At 45.2% G+C, this 13,341-nt stretch overlaps 1 protein-coding gene across 3 annotated transcripts in view; it reads right to left on the bottom strand.

The window, feature by feature from the left end:
• Positions 1-13,341, bottom strand: part of glt8d2 (glycosyltransferase 8 domain containing 2) — a 44,345-nt gene that overhangs the window by 6,272 nt on the left and 24,732 nt on the right. For all 3 annotated transcript variants that reach the window (XM_043709937.2, XM_087997040.1, XM_087997039.1), the window contains 4 exons: positions 11,868-11,985; positions 6,892-6,976; positions 2,605-2,717; positions 2,302-2,468 (listed from right to left, as the gene is read on the bottom strand). In XM_043709937.2, coding sequence (XP_043565872.2) covers positions 2,302-2,468; positions 2,605-2,717; positions 6,892-6,976; positions 11,868-11,985 — 483 coding nt within the window. The remainder of the gene's footprint in view (positions 1-2,301; positions 2,469-2,604; positions 2,718-6,891; positions 6,977-11,867; positions 11,986-13,341) is intronic.

Genomic DNA, 13,341 nt, shown 5'->3' with positions numbered 1-13,341 from the left:
GGTTTTGAGCAAAATTAAGAAGTCCTGACAAAGAGTAAAGGAGTAGCACACAAATATTTCAGTTTTGGCATTGCCATTTCTGGATAGTTCAGATTAGTTGAAAGCAAACTAAACTAAACTTAATAAAGATTAAAATGAAAACTCTTAACACTTGCTTGAGCAGCATACAATATTGGAGCAGTGTTATGGATCAGACCAGACCAGACCCCCCTAAAAATATTTTAAGAAGGTAGCCTAGACCCTAACTTTTCTTATTTTAAAAGATGTGAGGTGTTGTGTTTCCGATGCAATGTGACCGGTCAAACTACTCAACATTAAACAAAACAACTTCTTTTATCACTCTAGTTAAAATACAAACAAAAGAAATAGGAATTTAGAATAACAACAATTGGAAAACTTAAACAAATAATAAATACACTACCTATTTGTAATTAAGTGCTCCAATATAGTAAAATCCCATAAACATGCCCCTTGGTAAAAAGGCAAATTCAGATACAGATTCTTACATATAGTTGTCCAATCCAGGAGGAAAATACATCAAGGTTTAGAAAGAAAAGTAGCTGGAAATTCACTGAAGCTTTCAGCTCTTTCGAGACTCCAAGTTTCTGTTGCTACTGAAAAAAAACAAAACCTAGAGAGCTGGACACCCATTCAGGCTGCTTCTATTGTTCCAACGTTTGAAAAAAACTGAAGGCCTCACAAGGTGTTTACTTGAGTTGTCTTCAGCACCGCTGCCTTACAACCATACTTTTTTTTAAAAAAAGGACAAAATAACTGTTTAAAGTGACAGCATCATCACAGCAGGAGTAAGCCACTTGGCCCTGCAAGCCTATCCACCAATCAACATGATCATGAAAAATCTCCCAGCTCACTATTCTGCTCCTGCTTTCTCCCCATGCTGTTTGATCCCTAACAACTGTATGTAACTGTATGTAAACATTCAATGTTTTGGCTCCAACCACTTTTTGTGGTAGAGAATTGCACAGGCTCACTACACAGTGGATGAAGAAATTGTTCCTCATCTCGGTGTGAAATGGCCTTCCCTGAGCCCTCACCCTGTTACCCTTGTTATCTGGAACATACTACATTTACGCTGTCCAGTCTGTTAGGATTTTATAGATTTCTATGAGATTCTCATTCTTCTAAACTCAAGTGAATAGAATCCCTACAGTGGAGAAGTAGACCCTCTAAAGACCATCTCATCCAGACTCACCCCATCTCTGTAAATACACATTTCCCATGGCTGATCCACCTCACCTGCACATCCCTGGACACTATGAGCAATTTAGCATGGCCAATCCATTTAACCTGCACATCTTTGGACTGTGGAAGGAAACCCATGCAGAGAATGTGCAAACTCTGCACAGACAGTCACCCAAGTGTGGAATCGAATCTGTCCCTGTACTGTGAGGTAGTAATGCTAACACTGAGCCATCATATCACCACAATCTAATCTCTCTTCATAGTCTCCTCTGAAAGACAAAACAAGTTTTTCTATATGCTACAGCATGAAAAGTGTACAAAAGAAACTGTGGCAGAAACTTGATGTACAGCCAGAAATGTGCTCATCAAAGACATCTAACAGCCCTGCCACAAAATTTCAACTAGAATTTTCATTTTTTTTTCAAATGTAGCAACAAATCCCTGCATGTCTTAAGCAGCAGAGGGAAAGTGTTAAGAAAATAAACTGCCTACAGCTAACTGGCTGTATTATCAAGCTTACAATCAATGAAGCATGACTGAAAGCGGAGCACCTGAAAGGGATCCCAGCTATGGGCTAAGGTTTTTTTTACTGGGATTTATCTTGAGCTCTAGGTTGGCTAAGTATTCAAATCTACTAATATATTTAAAATAATGCATCTGTACTCTCCAATGTCTTACCCTCATTGCAGCACTGTCTCTAATTTCCGTAATGGGAAATGTCTGTGTAAAACTAGTCATGTTGTAATTACATTCTTTTCCCAAGGGCATTACAATACTACCACTGTTAGGATAGTGCACTGAAGCAGGACAAGTTTAAACATCATTCCTCAAAATAAATATGTATGTAAGTATATCACAGGTACACCCATTAGGAGAGAATCTATAATTCTAAAATGGGAATCAATTATATTTGTATACCTTGGTCCAATTAACACCATAACCACAAACCGACATAATGCAAATGTCTCAGAAAAGAGGATTGTGACTCTGCTGATATTGTAGGCTTCCATTAAAGAATTCACTGGCCCATACAAAGTGAAATATTAACCCATTGTAGTGTACCAAGATATAAATACATGCGAAAAGGACAGAGCTTACTCTACATTGGCCACCAGCCATTTTTCCAATTGCTTAGTAATCCGCTGTCGTTTCCATTCTGTAACATTTGCAACAAACACACCAACATTAAAGGAACAGGTCGTGGGATTTATCCCTAGATCTCGGACAGTTGGCTTCCGATAATCCAAATGTCCCATATACGTGGTCTGAAAAGATAAAGAGACAAAGTTATAATTGCAGTGACCAAAAGATAATGCAAACTAAAGGAAGCCATTTTGTAAATAAAGATCCACTTTCAATATTGGTTTATGCTTTATTGTTACCGACATCGGTTCAGGTCACCTGCATTCCCATACTCCTGACCATCTCGTGAGTTGAGGTCAGATCACAGTCTGTTGAGAAGGCAGCAGCATGGCCAGGCTTCAGCACAGTGTTGTACAAATCCTGGATATCACCTGCAGTGAAAACCAGTTCAAATTCAAATACCAAGGTATAGTTACAGAGAGACAGTCGGCGGTTTAGCCAAAACATATCAATTACTGTAATAACACTTATGTGGATGGTCACACGTGACTATTTTACATAGCAGAGCAGGCTTGATAAGCTGAATGGCCTACTCCTGCTCCTAAGTTCCTTTAAGAGCTGGGGAACTGGATATAGGGAGAGGCTGAATAGGCTGGGGCTATATAATCAAATACTTGAGATGTATGCAGAAACTGTTGGGCATCAAAGTGTACAAACATAGTCAGCATTTCAGAATTCATTAAACTGGAATGGAAATAACCTCGTGAAGCCACAATACAGGACTATTCACATGCAAAATAACAGAAGCAAGAAGTGATAGACACAGCTAAGTGATCCCACAAGCAATGGATCAAATCTTAGCTCTGCAATCCTGCCACATCCAGTTCATGAATGGTGGTGGATGATTAAACAACTCACTGGAGGAAGAGGCTGTGTAATGAGGTCAGGAGCTGAGTGGCCCTGGTGGAAACCAAATTGGGCTTCACTGAGCAGGTTATTGCTGAGCAGGTGCTGCTTGATAGCACTATTGATGACAACCTCCATTTTTTTTTCTTTACTTTTTCTTTTTTTTTCTACCCGGGTGGCCAGTGACAAACACTGCCCTTCACATCAAAGGGCAGTGCTGTGTGATCAAAACAGTGAAACAACCTCCATTATGAGAACCTGGACATTACCTGATTGGCATAAATGATTACGAGACAGTGAGGTCTGCAGGTGCTGGAGATTAGAGTTGAGAGTGTGTTGCTGGAAAAGCACAGCAAGTCAGGCAGCATCCAAGGAGCAAGAGAGTCAATGTTTCAGGCCGGAGCCCTTCATCAGGAATGAGGCTGGGAGCCTTGGGCGTGGAGAGATAATTAGGAGGGGGGGGCGAGGCTGGGGAGAAGATAGTTGAGAGTGCAATAGGTGAATGGAGGAGGGGGTAAAGGTGATAGGTCAGAGAGGAGGGTGGAGCAGATAAGTGGGAAGGAGGATTGACAGGTGGGACAGGTCATGAAGGGGGTGCTGAGCTGGAAGGTTGGAACTGGCGTAAGGTGGGGGGAGGGGAAATGAGGAAACAGGTGAAGTCCACATTGATGCCCTGGGGTTGAAGGGTCCCGAGGCAGAAGATGAGGCATTCTTCTTCCAGGCATTGGGTGGTGAGAGAGTGGCGATGGAGGAGGCCCAGGACCTGCATGTCCTCGGCAGAGTGGGAGGGGAGGTGAAATGTTCAGCCACGGGGCGGAGGAGTTGGTTGGTGCGGGTGTCCCGGAGACGTTCTCAAAAGCGCTCTGCGAGAAGGCGTCCAGTCTCCCCAATGTAGAGGAGACTGCATCGGGAGCAACGGATACAATAAATGACATGTAAGGTCCTGGAGAGAGTTGCAGAACAAAGACCTTGGAGTGCAGGTTCATAGCTCTTTGAACGTAGAGTCACAGGTGGATAGGATAGAGAAGAAGACGTTTGGTATGCTTTCTTTATTGGTCAGAGTATTGAGTACAAAAGTTGGGAGGTCATGTTACGACTGTACAGTACATTGGTTTGGCCACTTTCGAAAATTGTGTGCAATTCTGGTCTCCTGCCTATCGGAAGGAAGTTGTGAAAATTGAAAGGGTTCAGAAAAAAATTCCAAGGATGTTGCCAGGGTTGGAGGATTTCAGCTACAGGGACAGGCTGAACAGGCTGTGGCTGTTTTCCCTGGAGGGTGAGAGACTGAGGGGTGACCTTATAGAGGTTTAGTAAATCATGAGGGGCATGGATAGGATAAATAGACAAAGTCTTTTCCCAGGGTGGGGGAGTCCAGAACTAGAGGGCATAGGTTTAGGGTGAGAAAGGAAAGCAACCAAAGGGGCAACTTTTTCATGCAGAGGATGGTACGTGTATGGAATAAGCTGCCAGAGGAAGTGGTGGAGGCTGGTACAATGACAACATTTAAAAGGTATCTGGGTGGATATATGAATAGGAAGGGTTTGGAAGGATATGGGCCGGGTGCTGGCAGGTGGGACTAGATTGGGTTGGGATATCTGGTCAGCATGGCTGAGTAGGACCGAAGGGTCTGTTTCCGTGCTGTGCATCTCTATGACTGTAATTGTCTCCAGGAAACGTTTTTATATGACAGAACACATCGGCATGGTATAGAATAAGCTTTCTTTTCTTCACTCTTACCTGGGATGTCACTGGAAAAATCAACATTCATTTCTTATCCCTAATTGCCCTTGAAAATTGAGGCCATTTCAGGGGGCAGTTATAAGTCCCCATTGCTGCAGATCTGGGGTAGATAAGGGTGGCAGGTTTGATTTCCTCCTCTAAAGGACATGAGTGAACCAGGTCAGTTTTTAAAAGTCATCATTTGTTCAATTGAATTTCAATTTTAGTCGACACGTAGGATTTGAACCCACGACTCCAGAGTAACCTCTCTGAACTACTAGTTGAAGGACATTATCACCACCTCGCCCACGGTCTCAGTGGATGGGTGAAGCAGGCTCAAAAGACGATTGCACACATTTTTGAAAGGAAAACAATTACAAAGTTATTAGATTCCCTACAGTATGGAAACTGGCCCTTCGGCCTAACAAGTCCACATTGACCCTCCGAAGTGTAACACACCCAGACCCATTCCCCTGCCCTGTTTTTACCCTGACTAATGCACCTAACACTATGGGCAATTTTAGCATGGCCAATTCACCTGACCTTCACATCTTTGGATTGTGGGAGGAAACCAGAGCACCCGGAGGAAACTGACGCAGATACGGGGAGAATGTGCAAACTCCACACAGTCGCACGAGGCTGGAATCAAACCTGGATCCCTGGCGCTGTGAGGCAGCAGTGCTAACCACTGAGCAACCGTGCCCCCATCATTATAGGGAGAGATCAGAGAAGCCACCTGTCATTTTTATCTTTCTTGAACTGAAAGTAGCTCGATTCTGCCACCTTGTTCTATATTCTCCACCAGAGGAAACAGATTCTTTGTCTGCACCCTATCAAACCCTATAATTGTCTGAAATGCCATTGCAATTCCATTCCCCTTTATAGCCTCGATGAGCTTCAAGCCCAAACCAAGCAGCAGGCCTCATGTTTTTAACTATTCATTTAAAGCAGAGACGGCCAACTCAATGCTCCCTTCAGGTTCTCCTTCAATGCTACTACAGAAATCCCCTCATACCCGCGGGGGATACATTCCAAGACCTAACACGGAAGGCTGAAATCGCACATAGTAGCCAACCCATTCACTTTAATGGGAAATTTACCTTCCCGCCGTCTCCTGGTCACTGGTTCTGGAAGGTTCCCTATAATACGTTCGGGCCACGGTAAAATGTGGGTAACTGAAACCGCGGAAAAAGATTCCACAGATGTAGGGGCTCGCCCTGTATTTTTAAGTAGTGGCACTAGCTCACCTTTCCCAGTTAAGACAATGTGCTGCTCAGTAGAGGCATGGCAATGCTAGCTGAGATCCAGCCACTGACCACTCATACTGCACAATGCCTGCACAGACTGAGTACCAGGGTATCGGATTTAGCTCTGATCATGGGGAAGCAGGAGGACTGCATGCAGTGCAGATTCACCAGAATGCTACTGCCACACAAAAAAAACTTTAAAAATCAGTTGTAGCTCATCGAGGCTATAATGGGGAATGGGACTGCATTGTTTCAGACAATTATAGGGTTTGGTAGGTGCCGAGAGAGAATCTACTTCCTCTGGTGGAGAATAAAGAGAAAGGTGGCAGAACATTAAAATTAGAACAATGGTTGACACCAGGAGAGACCTCCTCACACGGAAGGCAATAGAAAATTGGAACTCTCTCTGTCCGAAAGGTCGTTGAGCTGGGGAGAAATCAAAAATGTCAAAACTGAAATTGATAGAATTCGTTAATGAAGGGAACCAAGATTCTAGAGCCAAAGCAGGGAAATGGAGTTAGGAGACAGACCAGACATGGTCATTGAATGTTAGAACAGGTTCAAGGTTACTGAATGGTCTTATTCCTTTCCCTTTGAGTGTATAGTGATGCTCTGGTTTTCAAAGGCCAGCACACTAAAGGCACTGAATGATTCACTTCTGATGTGTGATCCCACTTTGACCCGTTACATTATAATAGAGCTGGTATGAAAATATTCACCATCCAGAAAGTACCTTGTATAATAACATCATCGTCCAGGTATATCACCTTTTCATGATCACGAATAAGATATGGAATAAAGTATCGGACAAAGTTGAGCTGAAATAGAAAGACATTCTGTCAAATGACAACACTACATGAAAGTAACTGAAAAAAGATCACCTGGAAAAACATGAAGCAAGTCAGGATTACTGTGAAACAGATCAGGAGAAGCAGGAAGCAAACTGGGATCACCGTGAACCAGATTGGGATCACAGTGACACAGATTGGGATCACCGTGAACCAGACTGGGATCACCGTGAAGCAGACTGGGATCATCGTGAACCAGATTGGGATCACCGTGAACCAGACTGGGATCACCGTGAAGCAGACTGGGATCACCGTGAACCAGATTGGGATCACCGTGAACCAGACTGGTATCACCGTGAAGCAGATTGGGATCACCGTGACACATATTGGGATCATCGTGAACCAGACTGGGATCACTGTGAAGCAGATTGGGATCACCGTGAACCAGAATGGGATCACCGTGACATATATTGGGATCATCGTGAACCAGACTGGGATCACCGTGACACAGATTGGGATCATTGTGAACCAGAATGGGATCACCGTGATACATATTGGGAACATCGTGAACCAGATTGGGATCACCGTGAACCAGAATGGGATCACTGTGAACCAGACTGGGATCACCGTGAACCAGATTGGGATCATCGTGAACCAGACTGGGATCACTGTGAACCAGATTGGGATCACCGTAAACCAGATTGGGATCACTGTGAAACAGATTGGGATCACCGTGAACCAGATTGGGATCACCGTGAAGCAGATTGGGATCATCGTGAACCAGATTGGGATAACCGTGAAGCAGATTGGGATCACCGTGAACCAGACTGGGATCACCGTGAACCAGACTGGGATCAATGTGACACAGATTGGGATCACCATGAAGCAGATTGGGATCACCGTGAAGCAGACTGGGATCACCGTGAACCAGACTGGGATCACCGTGAACCAGATTGGGATCACCGTGAACCAGACTGTGATCACCGTGAAGCAGACTGGGATCACCGTGAACCAGATTGGGATCACCGTGAACCAGACTGGGATCACCGTGAACCAGATTGGGATCACCGTGAAGCAGACTGGGATCACCGTGAACCAGATTGGGATCACCGTGAACCAGACTGGGATCACCGTGAACCAGATAGGGATCACATTGAAGCAGACTGGGACCACCGTGAACCAGACTGGGATCACCGTGACACAGATTGGGATCACCGTGAAGCAGATTGGGATCACCGTGAACCAGACTGGGATCACCGTGAACCAGATTGGGATCACTGTGACACAGACTGGGATCACCGTGAACCAGACTGGGATCAACGTAAACCAGACTGGGATCACCGTGAAGCAGATTGGGATCACCATGAACCAGACTGGGATCACCGTGAACCAGATTGGGATCACCGTGAACCAGACTGGGATCACCGTGAACCAGACTGGGATCACCGTGAATCAGACTGGGATCACCGTGAACCAGACTGGGATCACTGTGAACCAGACTGGGATCACCGTGAAGCAGATTGGGATCACTGTGAAGCAGATTGGGATCACCGTGAACCAGACTGGGATCACCGTGAACCAGACTGGGATCACCGTGAAGCAGATTGGAATCACCGTGAACCAGCCTGGAATCACCGTGAAGCAGACTGTGATCACCGTGAAGCAGATTGGGATCACCGTGAACCAGACTGGGATCACCGTGAAGCAGACTGGGATCACCGTGAACCAGACTGGGATCACCGTGAACCAGGCTGGGATCATCGTGAAGCAGACTGGGATCACCGTGAAGCAGATTGGGATCATCGTGAACCAGCCTGGAATCACCGTGAAGCAGATTGGGATCACCGTGAACCAGACTGGGATCACCGTGAAGCAGATTGGGATCACCGTGAACCAGACTGGGATCACCGTGAAGCAGACTGGGATCACCGTGAACCAGACTGGGATCACTGTGAACCAGACTGGGATCACCGTGAAGCAGATTGGGATCACTGTGAAGCAGATTGGGATCACCGTGAAACAGTCTGGGATCACCGTGAAGCAGATTGGGATCACCGTGAACCAGCCTGGAATCACCGTGAAGCAGACTGTGATCACCGTGAAGCAGACTGGGATCACCGTGAACCAGGCTGGGATCATCGTGAACCAGCCTGGAATCACCGTGAAGCAGATTGGGATCACCGTGAAGCAGACTGGGATCACCGTGAACCAGACTGGGATCACTGTGAACCAGACTGGGATCACCGTGAAGCAGACTGGGATCACCGTGAAGCAGATTGGGATCACCGTGAACCAGGCTGGGATCACCGTGAAGCAGACTGGGATCACCGTGAAGCAGATTGGGATCATCGTGAACCAGCCTGGAATCACCGTGAAGCAGATTGGGATCACCGTGAACCAGACTGGGATCACCGTGAAGCAGACTGGGATCACCGTGAAGCAGATTGGGATCACCGTGAACCAGACTGGGATCACCGTGAACCAGACTGGGATCACCGTGACACAGATTGGGATCACCGTGAACCAGCCTGGAATCACCGTGAAGCAGACTGGGATCACCGTGAAGCAGATTGGGATCACCGTGAACCAGACTGGGATCACCGTGAAGCAGATTGGGATCATCGTGAACCAGCCTGGAATCACCGTGAAGCAGACTGTGATCACCGTGAAGCAGATTGGGATCACCGTGAACCAGACTGGGATCACCGTGAAGCAGACTGGGATCACCGTGAAGCAGATTGGGATCACCGTGAACCAGGCTGGGATCACCGTGAAGCAGACTGGGATCACCGTGAAGCAGATTGGGATCATCGTGAACCAGCCTGGAATCACCGTGAAGCAGATTGGGATCACCGTGAAGCAGATTGGGATCACCGTGAACCAGACTGGGATCACCGTGAACCAGACTGGGATCACCGTGACACAGATTGGGATCACCGTGAACCAGCCTGGAATCACCGTGAAGCAGACTGGGATCACCGTGAAGCAGATTGGGATCACCGTGAACCAAACTGGGATCACCGTGAACCAGACTGGGTTCACCGTGAACCAGACTGGGATCACCGTGAAGCAGACTGAGATCACCGTGAAGCAGATTGGGATCACCGTGAACCAGCCTGGAATCACCGTGAAGCAGATTGGGATCACCGTGATCCAGATTGGGATCACCGTGAAGCAGATTGGGATCACCGTGAACCAGACTGGGATCACCGTGAAACTGATTGGGATCACCGTGAAACTGATTGGGATCACTGAGAAGCAGACTGGAATCAAGGTTAGATCTCATGGAATACAGGGAGAACTAGCCATTTGGATACAGAACTGGCTCGAAGGTAGAAGACAGAGGTTGGTGGTGGAAGAGTGCTTTTCAGACTGGAGGCCTGTGACCAGTGGTGTGCCACAAGGATCAGTGCAGAGTCCACTACTTTTCATCACATAAATAATTTGGATGTGAACATAGGAGGTATGGTTAATAAGTTTGCAGAGGACTAAAATTAGGGGATTATCTGACAGTGAAGAAACTTACCTCAGAGTACATTAGGAACTCAATCAGATAGTCAGATAGTCTGGACTCCCCCATTCCAGGGCAAAGACTTTGTCTATTTATCTTTAAAGGGACCTTAGGCACAACGTTTTCATACTAAGGGTGGGGCGTGTATGGAATAAGCTGCCAGAGGAAGTGGTGGAAGCTGGTACAATTACATTTAAAAGAAATCTGGATGGGTATATGAATAGGAAGGGTTTAGAGGGATATGGGCCAAGTGCTGGCAAATGGGACTAGATCAGGTTAGGATATCTGATGGGCATGGGCAAGTTAGACCAAAGGATCTGTTTCTGTGCTGTACGTCTCTATGATTCTGTCACTATGACACTGTGAACTAGACTGGGATCACTCAGGTAGATTGGAATCACTGTGAAATAGATTGGGATCAGTGTGAAGCAGATCTAAAACACTGTTCATGTGCTGTATATTGTATTGAATTGTATAATGTATTTCAATCAACCTTCCTGTATCTAAGTTAATGACAGAAGATGAGAATGGAATGCTTGTTAAGAACACTGGAAAGATGGAGGCTGGGCGGTGACCTTATAGAGATCTACAAAATTATGAGAGACATAGATATGGTGGATAGTCAGAGGCTTTTACCCAGGATGGAAAGGTCAACTACAAGAGGGCACAAGTTAAGGGTGAGAGGAGGAAAGTTTAGGGGAGGTGTGTGGGGAAATGTTTTCATACAGAAGCTGTGGGTGCCTGGGTTGCACTGCCAGTGGAGGTAGTGGAAGCAGGCATGTTAGCAACATTGAAGGCATATTTTGATATATACATAAATGGGAGGTGAACAGAGGGACAGAAGCTGTTCATGGACAATAAGTAGCAAGTCTAAATAAGGATTAGGAATCATTGCAGGCTTGGTTCCTGTGCTGTATTGTATTGTATTGTATCTTATATTGTACTGTATAATGCATTTCAATCAACCTTCCTTGTTAATTCTGTATTCTTTTCAAGTAATAGGTTTTATTATCTAAGACATAGAGGAATGGTAGGGCAGCTTCAACTCTCAGGGTGTTTAAGACAAACTTTCTCTCTTTGATGGTTGTGTACATTTGAATCTCTCTATCTCAGAGGACAGTAGAGGTGCAATCATTACATTGTTTTAAGCCAGAGGTAGACAAATTCTTCCTAACCAATGGAATCATGGGTTATTGTGGGTCAATGGGAATGTGGAACTCAAACAACAAACAGATCAGCCATTATCTTATTGAATAGCAGGAGAGGCTTGATGGACTGAATGGCCTATTCTTAATTTGTGTCTTTTGAGGAACATGTTAAATAAATCTGTAACAACGCTGTAGGCACTGCAGGGTGTCCCAGGGATTCATCCCCATCCTGTTAATCTGAGCTCGAATCATGCATACTTACAGGTTGTAGTAACTCGGGTCTTGCTGAGTCTGGTCTTACTTTCCCCTGCAGCACAGCAGCATTGAATTCCATCACTCTGTAGTGGATGCCTTTCAGCTTTGTGTTTTCAATCCACTTGCTAATGCAAAGTAGGGGGATAGTGGAGAAAACATAATTAACCTGTTTATCTATCTAAAGAAATGATGATGAGTGGAGGGGAGCACACAAAAGTCAAAGCCATAAGAAGGTGGGGAATTCTTGTTCCTTCATATCATGGTATCAAGTTTCTTCACATCAGCTCTTCATTAGAACGTAGCTCCATTCATCCCACTAAATTTAAACAGCAGGCTCACATTTTGTGTTACATTCAGAATCATATTGAAAGTCTATGTATTATTATAATGTTTTTGGACCAGCAGAGTGAAATGTTTCCTCAAATTTATCAGGATTCCAACTTGTCAAGGCCATTTGACTCAGTCATTTGATTTCCATCTCATTTCAACCTACCACAGAATCCATTTCTTGCTTAGTGTGGTCTGACCATCGGGATTTAAGGGGCTGTAACTGGGTGCATGATGTGACAGGATGGGGGGGGTCATTCCTAGGTGGCATTGTGGCAGAGTGGACTGCCCACCTAGTATAAAACCTGTCTGATTTTCAGAGATCAAAATAAGATTACATCAAATTCACTGGGCAGAAACAGGCCATTCAGCCCATCAATCCATGCACACACTTTTCTTTACTCTTTCGTGAGATATGGGCATCATTGGCAAGGCCAGGATTTATTTACCATCTTTAATTGCCCTTTGAACAAAGTGCATAGTTAAAAGTCAACTGCAGAGCTTGAGTCAGGAGTTACATGTAGGCCAGACCACAAAAGGATGGCTGGTTTCCTTCCCTAAAAGCCTTAATGAATCAGATATGTTTCCTTTTTGGCAATTGGCAGTGGCGACATGGTAGACATTAAACTAACTTTTAATTCCAGATTTTTATTGATTTCGAATTTCACCATCTGCCATGGTGTGGTTAGAACTAACCTCCCCACAGCACGAGCTCAGGGTTCGGGATTACCACTGCAGTGCCATTTCCACAATGCCACTGTCTCCGCGTGTCTCTGAATCCACTCTGTCTTCATCCCTTGGGGTTTGAATACTTCTATCAAGTCTGCTCGCAACTGTCTATGCTGTAAGGAGAACAATCCCATCTTCTCCAATCTCTCTATGTCACTGACATCGTAATTCTTGGACCAATCAATCTGTCTTCTCTAAAACTTTCAGAGCCTCCCTGAAATGTTGTGTTCAGTTCTGGGCACCATACTCCAGGTGAGACTGAACAGGTTTAGCTTAGCTTCCTTGCTTTTGCTTTATCTAGGGCTGTAAATGGAGAAGTCCAGGATCCCAAATGCCTCCTACATTTTGACGATTTGAGAATCTAAACCCCAAAGCCTCTGCTCTTGTTTGCCTTTTGCAATTGCATCCTTAACTTACATCATTTT

The sequence above is a fragment of the Chiloscyllium plagiosum genome, unplaced genomic scaffold, assembly GCF_037043375.1.
Source record: "Chiloscyllium plagiosum isolate Xiang-an unplaced genomic scaffold, Cpla_swu_hap1 HiC_scaffold_19, whole genome shotgun sequence".
Lineage (NCBI taxonomy): Eukaryota > Metazoa > Chordata > Chondrichthyes > Orectolobiformes > Hemiscylliidae > Chiloscyllium > Chiloscyllium plagiosum.
This window is presented reverse-complemented; position numbering and strand designations above follow the sequence as displayed.